Source organism: Rhinatrema bivittatum, chromosome 2 (genome assembly GCF_901001135.1).
Source record: "Rhinatrema bivittatum chromosome 2, aRhiBiv1.1, whole genome shotgun sequence".
NCBI classification, from domain to species: domain Eukaryota; kingdom Metazoa; phylum Chordata; class Amphibia; order Gymnophiona; family Rhinatrematidae; genus Rhinatrema; species Rhinatrema bivittatum.
The window spans coordinates 423,934,756-423,948,300 of NC_042616.1; the positions used below are offsets into that span (position 1 = coordinate 423,934,756).

At 51.1% G+C, this 13,545-nt stretch overlaps 1 protein-coding gene across 3 annotated transcripts in view; it reads left to right on the forward strand.

Moving 5' to 3' along the window:
• Positions 1-13,545, forward strand: part of SGSM3 (small G protein signaling modulator 3) — a 201,299-nt gene that overhangs the window by 72,373 nt on the left and 115,381 nt on the right. For all 3 annotated transcript variants that reach the window (XM_029590233.1, XM_029590235.1, XM_029590234.1), the window contains 4 exons: positions 3,140-3,206; positions 4,289-4,497; positions 5,416-5,523; positions 12,665-12,808. In XM_029590233.1, the coding sequence (XP_029446093.1) occupies positions 3,140-3,206; positions 4,289-4,497; positions 5,416-5,523; positions 12,665-12,808 (528 nt within the window). The remainder of the gene's footprint in view (positions 1-3,139; positions 3,207-4,288; positions 4,498-5,415; positions 5,524-12,664; positions 12,809-13,545) is intronic.

Below are 13,545 nucleotides of genomic sequence, written 5' to 3' on the forward strand. Positions count from 1 at the left end.
TCTGTGCAGCTCTTTGCGCTTGGCTGCTGCAGGCTGCAGCTGCTTGTGATCTCTTCACAGCCGCTTTCTACTGCATTTGCGCTGCTCCGGCCATCCCAACTCCCTCCCCCCCTTCCCTGGCGGTGGGCGGACTGGCTCGGTGACTCTTCTACCCTTTCCTGCTCCTGTGTGTAACTGTCCGGCAGTGCCTACTCCCTCCCCCCTTCCTCAGTGGGGGAGGAACGGGCTGAGCCGTTTCTCAGAGCGGCGACTCGTCTGCCCTTTCCTCCTCCCCTCTGTGATACCCAGCACGTAGCGCAGAGCTCAATGGTCCGCACGTGTGTGGTAGAGCTGCTCTCTACTGCGCATTTGTGGGCTGTCGGTCAGAGCCCATTTATATTGTAGATAGCGTGTGTTGCTTGTACGTCCAACAGATGGCGCTGTTTTTACCTGTCACAGGTGTGACATCTATAATATAGGTATATAAAAACGCGCGTATTCGAATGCAACGTTGTGTCAAAATTTCAAAGCAATCGGTGAAGAACTTTCAGAGATTTAAGATTTTGAACAAACGAACATTTACATTTTTATTTATATAGAAGATATGTAATCTGGCTTTAAATATTACAGTTATGTATTATCTGAGTTTATTCCTTACATTGGTATTTGTAAAACCATAGGCAGAACAATATTGTGCAACCTCATGTTTTCAGAATTTAACTCCTGTTCCTGGCTTCTACTTCTCACATGCACAACAAAGAGTACAGGTTGAGAGAGAAGAGCAAGATGGTGCCCTACTGAAAGAATGCATGTTGGTTAGCAACTTTGCATCCCTTTTTGTTTTTCCATTGGTCATCTTTTCTGTAAGTATACTTATGCAAAAGAGTAAATCTAAAGACTACCTGTCTTCAGAAGTCTGTCAGGCAACAAAACTGCCGTGTCTAGCGCTGGGATCTACATCTGCCGTAGCAGAGCAGTTGCCCTTCAGAGACTCGGCTGCCAGCACACCAACACCTAGCCCCCAGTGCAGCCTGCAGAGATTGCAAAAATGTTTGTGGCAGGGATGTCTTCTTTGGATCAGTCCCTGGTCCAGTCTGTCATTGGCTGTAGATTGGAGGTTTCAGCACAAGAACCAGAACATAGTGCAGACCTGTAGGCTTTATCCGTCAGAAGCCAGCATTTTCTACTGCAGATACAGCAATTACTGAGCACCCTCACCCTCTCACAGTCTCTGTGAAGGATTATTGTGAGGCTGGAGGCTGCAGTTGCCTGCAAGTCTGAAAAAATCGGAAGCTGAGCATTGCTTCTTTGGTGTTAGGTTTTGGTGCACCTGAAGAGAAAATCTCTGGCAGTTCTGCTTGTTGGAATTCTTGGATTTTACTGAATTATAAACAGAGATTTCCATTTTCATTAAAACAATGTTTCACTTGGAAGAAAAATAAGAGATTTAGAAAGTATTGCCAAAAGGAAAAATTATTCATTTTCTGAGGAGTGAAACTATGCACCAGTGGAGTTGCTCAAGATGCATTTGGCCAAGGTTTTGCAGATGCCCAAAGGCTATTTTCCGACAGTTAACCAAAATTATAATTTACTCAAGCTAAAATGTTCAAAGCAGATTCTCAGGCTTCTACAACTAAGTTACCAACTTTTGGCATAGCAATGTATATTTGGAATAGACTTACTGAGTCGGTGCATCAGACTCCCTTTCTAGCCTTCTTCAAATCCAGTCTCAAATCCCACCCTTGCGAAGCTGCTCTTAAATCTTAACTCGCAGTTCTCCCACTCACAGCCTTGTTGGTTTTAACAATTTTCTTAAATTAAATTCTCAGTCTCTTTTGCCCTGTACAGAAGCATAGACACATGATGGCAGAAAAGGTCTGTATGGCCCATCCAGTCTGCCCATCCGCCCAGTTAATTTACCATTATAATTCCCCTCACTTCTTTATAGATCCTCTGTATTTCTTGAATTCAGATACTGTTTTTGTCTCCGCTACTTCCATGCATCCACCACCTTCTCTGTAAAGACGGGCTGCTGCCCGACGAACAAGTTACAAGTTGGAGATGGAAGAGACTGATAGTAATTGGGCAGCTGTTGACTGATCAAGGGGAAATTCTCAAATTTGCTGAATTATAGGAAACATTTATTTTACCTGGGGGAGATTTTTTTTCACTTACATTCAAGCTCACCATTTCTTGGCTTCACTGTCCCATTCTGAATTGACCAAAGAAAATTGGTTAGTTTTACAAGAGTGGTTTGATAGAGAAAACCCAGGGCGGTCCAGGTTTTCTTCACTTTATATTTAACTCATACTAAAATTCTTCGGGATTTCACTCCTCTACAGAATTGGGAGGAAGACCTTTCTGTAATGCTACTTATGCCAACATTCCAGGCCTGCTTTATGGGTATTGCTAGATTATCAAATAATGTACAACTGCGAGAGTCTCAATTTAAATTCATGAATAGAACATTTATTGCACAGCGACAGGCCTTTTTGGCACACATAGCAAGTTCAGATAGTTGCATTAAATATACATCTGCAGTGGTTACTCTTGGGCACTCCTTTTGCTCTTGTTCTAAAGTACAAATTTTCAGGAAAAAGCTATATACATATTTGGAAACAATCACTTCACAGTCTCGCAAGATTGACTATTTTGTATTTTTGGTGTCAACAAGTGGTTCTGACTATGACCTTTTGGACAAACAAGATTGATTCATTTATTAATCATGGGAAGATGTCTTGCAAATCAATGACACCTAAAAGGAAGAAATTTAATATTAGACATTTGGCTTCCTACATTTCAAGTCTCCCATACATGACTCATAGTCTGATTTTTGAATGACTTTTAGATAACAGCTACTTCTATTAGAATGTTGGGTTGACTGTGACTCATATTTGATTAGGGATAAGGGGAAGGGGTCTACAGCTCAGTGCTCAAGTTATGTTGTCAAATCGTTTTGAATACATATCTTTATATTTTCAAAACGTGTTGCAGATGTTGGCTTATTTGGTGAAACTTTTTAATAAAATAGACTTAAATATTTAAATATAAAAAAATGTAAACTGTATGTAAATTTTTACAAATATGCTACAGAATTTTCTAACACTTGCTGCAGAGTTTACCCCTGAGCTTGTAATGTGCTTTATGTTTCTCCCTGCAGAAGGAGGAGTCTGTGGAACAGCCGGAATTTCGTTACGATGAGTTTGGGTTCCGGGTGGACAAGGAAGGTAATCTCAGGTCACAGCAGTACTGGTGGCCCTTACAGTTTTCTTGCAAAAGACCCTGCATGGGAGAAGAATTCTGCCCACGTTAATCTGAAAGCTGCCCTCCTCAACGTGACTAAAAGCACGTAGTGTGTCCCATAATGCCCATGCTTTTAGCCGCACAGAGAGGCTTTGATCCTGGGGGGAAGGAGTGGGTTTAGATCAGGGAAAGGAAAAGTATGTGTAAAACTGCAGGTGCACTTGACTATGCATACTGTGCACCTGGGGCAACTTTCACAGCAAACATACCTGCGGACTTCTGCTTCGAGGATTGCTGCACATTTCTTTTTGAAATTAGCAAGGAACTGCACACTTAAGCTGAGGCTGATTGTATAAATATCCAGGCTACCTGTGCTCAGGGGATTAAAATACATTGTAAATGCATGATAGCTCTGTGGCAGTGCCGTACCCTGCACTGGAAAAGATCTCCAGGTCGAGCCTTCCGCCATCCAGGTCAGCTGGGGCTGGGAATACTGCAGCGGCAGCGCTTGTAGCCCATGGGAGGAGGTGATGGAAAATAGGGAGTCCTAGTCGTTGTGCAATGGTGACAACTAGTGGCTGAATTTAGGGACCATGATCACAGTGCGCCGTAGGGAGCTCTGGTGTCTGGCCATTGCTGAGGGACTATCACTACAATGACAGGGCTAAAATAAATTGGGAGGGGATATAAAATAGGAAGAAAGTCCCCAGGTAGTTTCTAGTCCTGGTTCCAACTGAGCTTGAAAGAACAAAGACAAATGAAAACTGCCTAGTCAAGGCCCTCCCATCATATACATGTATGCATATAGCTGTGTACACACACACACACACACACACACACACACACACACACATGCATGCACGCACTGCTGTGGAGTTCTCATTATTATGATTTTCTTCACTGTAAAATATTTTATAAGCAAAATCAACATGACTTCTTTCTCTCACCACCTTTATATTTCTCCCGATCACTCTATTCTCTCTCTTTCCCTCTGCCTTTTCTTTCTCGCCTGCTGTTTTCCTCTCTCCACGTCTTTCCCCTCCCTCCCCACCCCTCCCAACTGCAGATGGTGCCGAGCCTAACTCGAGCAAGCTGCTGGGGATCCCCCTGACTGAAGATCCGCAGCAGAGGCTGAAGTGGCAGGCTCACCTGGAGTTCACCCACAACCACGATGTTGGCGACCTCACCTGGGACAAGATTGACGTGGTGCTGCCCCACTCCGACAAACTCCGCCTGCTGGTCCTGGCAGGGATCCCACACAGCATGAGACCACAGGTAGAGGCTAAGGGGAGAGGAGAGCAAAAGGGCCGCAGGCGGAGGCTTAGGGGTCCTGTTGGGGAGCAGAGTGGATGGTTTGGAGTTAGAGACTGGGACTGAGGGGGTAATAGTTTCAGCTGGGCAGATTGCTTGGAGGCCCCTCACGTTATTCTCCCTACCCCCCTTTTCAGTGTGCCTATAGATGCCCACGCCCTCGTACTGTGCGTCTTTGGCAGGTGCCTGGGGAAAGTCTTTTTTTTTTTTTTTTAATGCAGTTTTATCTATGTAAAAACTTTTGGAAATTGCTCCCTGAATGTCAGAACTGTTCAGTTTCACAATTCTCCTTGCCTGAAAACATTCACAAATATCCACAGCTCTCAGGAGAAATTCCCACAGCACTGATAATGTATGAGAAGTGATCGGATATAACAGGAGATGGGTGTGCATAGGCTGAGGGAGGAAGAAGCAGTACTGTGGAGACCCCAGACTGAGCAACAAGTAGCTCCATGGGGCAGTGAGGATACCCAAAATCAAATATAATTCTAAAAACAAACTGACCTTTTTTTGTGCCTTCTTGTTCTATTATGATATCATGTATTTGTGTGCGACCCACAAATACATGATGCCAGCCTCTGATTGGCTGATGACTTCAGCTTCTGATATTGGGATCTGCTGCCAGATTCACCAGAGTCCCCTGTGCAATCTGTATCACAGGGTATTTTGTCCCCTTGGGGGGAGAGAAGGCAGCCTATGCTGCAACAGTTTCCAGCTCACATGGCAGGGAGAGCAGAATTAGGTTAAGAAGCATACTTTCCCTCCCCTTTTGATATCCATTTGCCCAGTTGAGGGGCTTAGATAGAAACGTCACTCACAGTGCAAAAATAGCGAGAATAATGTGACTAAGGCTGACTCTGCCCTCCCTTCCGGCTGGCACAGCTTTGGATGCGACTCTCGGGAGCGTTACAGAAGAAAAGAAACTCAGAGATGTCGTACCGGGATATTGTGAAGAACAGTTCCAATAACGAAACCATCGCTGCCAAGCAGGTAAATGGGGGAAATGAGGATAGGGGATGTGTTGCCAAAATACCCTTTATTAATCCAGGGAGGGAGCTGCTCTTGGTAGTGAGCCAGAACTGAGCATGGAGAATGAACTTCACCTCTGTTCCCACACCATCCAGTCTGAGTTGAATTGGGAAATAGGTCATTCCCTGTACGTACCTGGATCAGTCCAGACCGTGGGTTATGTCCCCAATCCAGCAGATGGAGTCAGCCAAAACTTTGAGGGGGCGTCACCATAAGTAGAACTACCCCCTCTGCAGGAGTTCAGTATCTTCTGACTCCAGCAGATGCGAGTAGGGAATTTGGAGTGCTCCCAATTCAGCATAAGCTTTTAACTTTGTCTTTGGCTGCCCTTTCTTGGGCTATTGCCTATTTCTTTTGAATCAGGTTTGAATCAAGTTTGTTTACAAAAAAAAAAAAAAAAGAAGACTCTGAGTTAATTAATTAATTGAGGGGTTCAACCTTGGGGAGGCGTGGCTTACCTTCTGTTTGTGTCTTCCTTGTTTTCTATGCTACAGACGGGGTAAGTTGGTGTTTCTTTTACTTTTCAGCTCCCCAAACTCCCCTGCTACCTCGCGGAGGCCGACAGCACCGGCCTCTCCGCGCTTGCCACATTGCCAGCGGCCATCTTGAGCGCCTCGTGGGCGGCTCGGAAAGGCAGGCAGGCAGGCTTTTCCTTCTTCACGGGTAGTGCGGCCAGGAGGGCCCCCCCGCGCCTTCTTATTCTTCTCGTCGGCGGGCAGTGCAGGCCATCGGGCCCCCCCGCGGCGGCGGCGTTTCGGCTCGCGGGACCCCGAGGCTCACTTTTTTATCCTTTTTGAGCACTTTCGTTTTTCGCGGTTTTTTTCGGCACTGCGATGCCGCGGCCGACGCGCTGCGCGGCTTGTGGCGAACCGGGGTCCCGCATCTCCAGGGAGGGCATCTGTGCCCGGTGTCTTCCCGGGGGGGAAGGCACCTCACAGCCCGTTGCCGATTTCTCTTTTCTAGCGCCTCTGCCAGGACGCCGGGGGCGGGCCCCTCCCACAGGCCTGGCGGGAACGGCAGCCATCTTGAGCGCTCGGCGCCCCGCGGCACCTCAGGAGAGAGCGAATGACAGGGAGTCGGAGCCGGACTCGCCCCCGACCTTGCTGCCGGAGCAGGGCCCGCAGGGGCAGGAGAGCGCGGACGTGCCCCCCTCCAGAGCCCCCGCGGCGAGACCGGGGTTTTCCCCGGAGTTCGTCCTTCTTATGCACACGGCATACCTGCAGGGCCTGGATACACCGGTGGACCCCCCCCCTGCCAAGATATGCCGGACCTCGCCTTCGGCTCAGGCCCCCCCCGTTGCGGCGGGAGCGGGGGCCCCTCGTCTTCCCGCACGTGCTCGGGTTTCGCCAGCGACAGGGGGAGCGGCGCCGGACCCAGTGGACCCTGACCCGGACTTCATGGATCTGGGACAAGGGGACGCCACGACGGAGGGGGACGATCCGCGTACGCTGCGCCTTTTCCAGAGGGAAGAGCTGGACGAGCTCATCCCACGCATCATTCAGGAGCTGGATCTGGATCCGCCGCCTGACCCGCCTGCCCCAGTAGCGCCGGCGGTGGTCACATCCTCAAAGAAAGGAGATCCGGTCCTGGCGGCCCTGCGCCCGAGGGCGCGGGCTTTCCCCATTCACGACTCGTTCCTGCAGCTCCTCACGAGGGAATGGGATACCCCCGAGGCGACTCTGAAAGTGGGTCGTGCCATGGAACGGCTGTACCCGCTACCTCAAGATTTCCTGGATCTCATCAAGGTTCCGAGAGTTGACTCTGCAGTCTCGGCGGTCACGAAGAGGACGACAATTCCGGTGACAGGGGGCACGGCCCTGCGGGATACACAAGATCGCAAATTGGAGATCTTCCTGAAAAGAGTCTTCGAGGTCTCCGCGCTGGGTATGAGAGCAGCGATGTGCAGTTCACTCGCCCAGCGGGCAAGCCTCCTGTGGGTTCAACAACTTCTCACCTCCCAGGATCTGCCAGCGGCGGAGGCCGCCCAGGCGGACAGGTTAGAAGCTGCAGTGGCGTACGGGGCGGATGCCTCGTATGACCTGTTCCGCGTCCAGGCAAGAGCGATGGTCTCGGTGGTGGCGGCCAGACGGCTGCTGTGGCTTCGCAATTGGGCGGCAGATACGTCTTCCAAGTCGAGTCTGGGCTCCCTACCCTTCAAGGGTAAGTTCCTCTTTGGGGAGGATCTGGACCAGCTCATCAAGTCGCTGGGGGAAAATGCGGTTCACCGCCTCCTGGAGGATAGATATCGCCCTTCCCGGGCGTTTGCTTCGTCCCGGACTAGAGCCAGGGCGCAGCGGCGTTACAGGAGCTACAGGCCGGGGGGCTCCAGGCCGCCCGCTTCCCGGGCCCAACCCTGGTCGCGCTCCTTTCGCGGCCGCAGGCCCGCGCGCCCCGCTCTCGGGACAGGTAACCCCTCCTCCAAGTCTTCACAATGATGCCAGAGTCGCCCACTCCACCGTCCCCAGGATCGGGGGGCGTCTGAAGTTTTTCTACAGGGAGTGGGCGCGGATTACCTCAGACCAGTGGGTCTTGGACACCGTAAAGCTGGGTTACGCGTTGGAATTTGTCCGGCCACCGAAGAGTCGCTTCGTATTTTCCCCTTGTGGCTCGGCCCTCAAGCGGCAGGCGGTGCAGTCAACGCTGAACAGGCTTCAGGAGATAGGCGCTATTGCGCCCGTGCCCTTCGGAGAGGTGGGCTTGGGCCACTATTCAATCTACTTCGTTGTGCCAAAGAAGGACGGGTCGTTTCGGCCAATTCTGGATCTCAAGGAGGTCAACAAGTCCCTCCGAGTGCTCCGTTTTCGCATGGAAACGCTGCGGTCGGTGATCGCAGCGGTGCATCGGGGGGAGTTCCTTGCCTCCTTGGACCTCACGGAGGCTTACTTGCACATCCCCATTCGGCCGGATCATCACCGTCTTCTGCGATTCAAGATACTGGACCAGCATTTCCAGTTCATAGCTCTCCCGTTCGGACTGGCGACGGCACCACGCACCTTCACCAAGATTATGGTAGTCGTGGCTGCGGCTCTCCGGAGGGAGGGTATCCTGGTTCATCCCTATCTGGACGACTGGCTCATTCGCGCGAAGTCGTTCACCCATGGCCAGGCGGCCGTGTCCAGGGTGCTACAGTTTCTGCATTCCCTGGGATGGGTGGTGAACTTCTCCAAGAGCTCCCTCGTACCCTCACAGCGCTTGGATTTCTTGGGGGCGACCTTCGACACCCGGCTGGGCAAAGTCTTCTTGCGACAGGACAAGGCGCTTTCTTTGCGGGATCACATACGACGATTCTCTGTGTTACCGGAACCCACCTCATGGGATTACCTGCAACTCCTGGGGGTGATGGGATCCACCATAGATATGGTCCACTGGGCGTTTGCACATTTCCGGCCCTTGCAGTGGGCGCTCCTCTCCCGTTGGAAGCCGGTCTCGCAGGACTACCAGATGATTCTGCCACTTCCTCAGAAGGCCAGGGACAGTCTGGGCTGGTGGTTGGATCCGGCGAACCTAGCCCGAGGCGTGTCCCTCGACTTACCGGATTGGGTGGTGGTAACCACCGATGCCAGTCTAGCGGGCTGGGGCGCGGTCTGCGATCGCAGCGCCACGCAAGGAACGTGGTCGGCGGTGGAGGCGACGTGGTCCATCAACCGTCTGGAGACCAGGGCGGTCAGGCTCGCCCTGCGGCACTTTCTCCCGCTCCTCCGAAACCGCGAGGTCAGAGTGCTATCGGACAATGCGACCACCGTGGCCTACATCAATCGCCAAGGAGGCACGCGCAGTCCACAGGTCGCGCTGGAAGCAGCGCTGCTCATGCAATGGGCGGAGCGTCATCTCGTCCGGCTGGCAGCGTCACACATCGCCGGGGTGGACAATGTTCAAGCGGACTTCCTCAGTCGTCAACGGCTGGATCCCGGGGAGTGGTCTCTGTCCGACGAGGCGACGCAGCTCCTCGTTCGTCGGTGGGGGGCCCCCCACCTAGATCTGATGGCATCCGCTCTAAACGCCAAGGCTCCCCGCTTCTTCAGCCGGCGAAGAGAACGCGGTGCCGAGGGGGTGGACGCTCTGGCACTCCCATGGCCGGCACATCTGCTGCTCTACGCTTTTCCGCCGTGGCCCCTAGTAGGACGGATGCTCCGCAGAATAGAAGGACATTCGGGGACTGTGATCTTCGTCGCCCCGGAATGGCCCAGGCGACCCTGGTTCGCGGACCTGCTGCAGCTGGTGGTCGACGGCCCGATCAGGCTGGGGCACCTCCCCTTCCTCCTACACCAGGGCCCGGTATTTTTCGAGCAGGCAGAACTCTTCTGTCTTGCGGCCTGGCTTTTGAGAGGCGACGCCTCCGGCGCAGGGGGTACCCGGAGGCGGTAATATCAACGCTGCTGCGGGCGCGCAAGACGTCCACGTCGGTGGCCTACGTTCACGTCTGGAAGGTGTTCGAGCGGTGGTGTGCCAGCCAGGACACTAGCCCCACAACGGCTTCGGTCCCTCAGATCCTTCAGTTCCTGCAAGACGGGGTGGACAAGGGACTAGCCTACAACTCGGTGAGAGTCCAAGTTGCCGCTCTTGGTTCGTTGTTGCGTGATGGGGGCTCTCTCTTGCAGCACGCGGACATTGCTCGGTTCCTCAAGGGTGTCAAGCACCTCCGGCCTCCGCTACGGGATCCTTGTCCCTCCTGGAGTCTCAACCTGGTGCTGCGAGCCCTGTCGGGGCCTCCGTTCGAACCTTTGCGCACCGCGACACTCAAGGATCTCACCTTCAAGGCGGTATTTCTGGTGGCAATCTGCTCCGCTCGGCGTATATCAGAGTTACAAGCGCTATCGTGCAGGGAACCCTACCTCCGGTTCTCCGACTCGGGAGTCTCGATCCGCACCGTCCCTTCCTTCCTACCGAAGGTGGTCTCTGCTTTTCATGTGAACCAGACGGTGGAGTTGCCGTCCTTTTCCGCCTCCGAGCCGAAGTCTCTCCGACTCTTGGATGTTCAACGCACACTGCGTCTATACCTGGAGGCTACCAACGAGTTCCGGACTTCCGACCATCTATTTGTCCTTTGGTCCGGTCCGAAGAAAGGCTCCCAGGCCTCCAAGACAACCATTGCGAGATGGCTGAAGGCGGGTATTGCCGCTTCCTATGTTGGGGCGGGGCGGACGCCTCCGCCTGGCATTGTAGCGCATTCTACAAGGTCTCAGGCGGCCTCCTGGGCGGAGGCGCGCTCGGTCTCATCCCAGGAGATCTGTCGGGCGGCTACCTGGAAGTCGTTGCACACGTTCGCGAGGCATTACCGCCTACACCTCGCCTCTTCAGTCACGGGACATTTTGGTGAACAGGTTCTCCGAGCAGGCCTCGCAGGACCCCACCCGATTTAGGGAAGCTTGGGTACATCCCACGGTCTGGACTGATCCAGGTACGTACAGGGAAAAGAAAATTATTACTTACCTGCTAATTTTCGTTCCTGTAGTACCATGGATCAGTCCAGACGCCCACCGCTTTTGGGTTTTCTACTCCTGCTTCATCTTGCTCGTGGGAACGGTAAGGGTTTCTGTACTTCACCACTTGTCCATTTTTCACTGTTGTCCCAGCCTCAGTGCCTCACAAGTTGACGTGTTGTCCTTGTTGCCTCCTACCCGTTGTAGGACGCCCACTGTTAGTCTGTTATTACGGTTACATGGCTGGTTGTTGCCAATTTTCTATAAACTTGATTCAATGAGGGGGTTCGGGTTTTTCTACTCGGGCTTTGATATACTCGATACTGAACTCCTGCAGAGGGGGTAGTTCTACTTATGGTGACGCCCCCTCAAAGTTTTGGCTGACTCCATCTGCTGGATTGGGGACATAACCCACGGTCTGGACTGATCCATGGTACTACAGGAACGAAAATTAGCAGGTAAGTAATAATTTTCTTTCGTTCCTTCATCATGCACGTGAAAGTAATTTGGGAATATTTTGGAGGGGTTTGTAAAGGGCCAGGGTCCGCTTTCTCTAGCATTACTAGAAAGCTTCCCTCCCCTTTTTTATTTAGGTTATGTTAGTGTCTGAAAAGTTATACTGTTCCATATGTTCTACAGTTCCATGTAAAGCTCCGCTCTCTGTTGAGCAGTTCTTTGTTCTATGTAAACCGGAGTGATTTGTAGTCCCTACAAGAACTTCGGTATATAAAAAATTAAAAATAAATTAAAAAAAATAAAATAATAAATAAATAATAAATAAAAAGGGCCACCTGTGGCCTTGCAGCATCTCGGCTGTAGTGAGGCTCCTGTGACTCTGGAGAGCGAGCATGTCTGAGCACAAACGGGGCGGTGAGAGCAGTTAGGGACGTGTGTCTTACCGCCTCTCCCTGCGCAGTCAGATCTCTGAGTGTCCTGGAGCTGCAGACACTTCCCTACAGCAGAACTGCTGAGAAGCTGCCAAGCCAGCACTGGAGAAGGGGGAGGAAGAGAACATTTTTGAAAGAGAAAGGAAGGGTAGTTCCCTTTTCTACAAGAATCTGACAGAATGTTGATTAGGAGTGAGTCTAGCAGTCTGCGCTGTACATGTGCGCAAGGGTTTGGTTTCTGGTGGAGGCATGTGCTCCTGTCTCGATGGCCAGGTCTTGCCGTGCTGCTGGTGTGGCATACCCAGACCCCAAGGAAAAGGCCAAACTCGCAGCGGTGTAAAGCATGGCCAAAGAACTGCATTGCAAGAGACAGACAAACACACATCTGCTGTCAGCCACTGTCACTGCACATGGGTCAAAATGCAGGGAATCTCCTACATTGTCCTAAATTCCCCAGGAAAAAAAGTAAGATTTCAGGCTCCTGACTTCAAAGAGACAAGTGAGAAATATATCCCAAGGCTGATGCAGCTTTTCCAGCAAGACTTATTCTTTTTTTTTTAATTTATTTAAAAGAAGTTTTATACTGCTTAGGCTAAAGTTTAAAGCAGTTTACAATGACAATGCACACAAAACATTGATAGACAAACAGCATTAAGATACAATACAAAAATAAAGAAACTAAAAGTAAAACTGAACACTGGGACAGTGAGCGTCATCTTTCAGAGAATTTCAGCCTGTGGTTTTAGGGACCCTGAGGCCCGAGTTTTCCTGCTGAATCTGTTTTGTGCTTCTCAGATTGAGAAGGACCTGCTGCGGACCATGCCCAGCAACGCCTGCTTTTCCAACATGAACAGTATCGGCGTCCCGCGCTTACGGCGCATCCTGCGTGGCTTGGCATGGCTCTACCCGGAGATTGGATACTGCCAAGGAACGGGCATGGTAAGAAGCACTGGGAGGGGGGAGGTCCTGGCGGGACCAGGGTGCAGCATTAAAATCGGTTACATCTGGCTCAGCTGAGGCCCCCGGGAAATAAAGGGACTTTGTGTTGGTCACAGAGAGAGTTGGTGACAGAGTTGGGATTAGATTTCAGTTTTCTTTTTTCCTGCAGTCTAATGATCTCTTGACCCCCTTCTCCCACCCCCTCCCCTCTCCATTGAAGTTATTGCACATTTGTTTTTGTCCCAGGGGTGGCAGCGTATGTTGTACTAAAGTGCAGAAATTGGAAAATGAGTGAAATGAGGAAAATGACATAAATGTTTTGTAGTGGTTGCACTCTTAGAGGAAATAAGTAACACAGTAGCATTCTGAGGAGTATAACTGCTCTTTGCTGGCAGGTTTGAGGCCCAATAATGCACACAGTAGCTCTTTTTTTTCTGATTGGCCAGAATAGATTGCTACTCATATGATGTGATCATTACTTCCAGTGAGAGTTAATATAGATTTAGATGGGTTATAAACTAATGAATGTCACTGGGTCCTGGTGTGCTTTTCCTGTTCATACCCCAGATCAGTCCAGACAAGAGGGTTTTGCAACCCTCTTGTCTGGACAAGAGGGTTTTGCAACCCTCTTGTCTGGACTCTTGTCTGGATTTTGTCTGGTTTTTTTTTGTTTTTTTTGTCTGGTTTTTTTTTGGATTTTGTCTGGATTTTGTCTGGTTTTGCAACCCTCTTGTCTG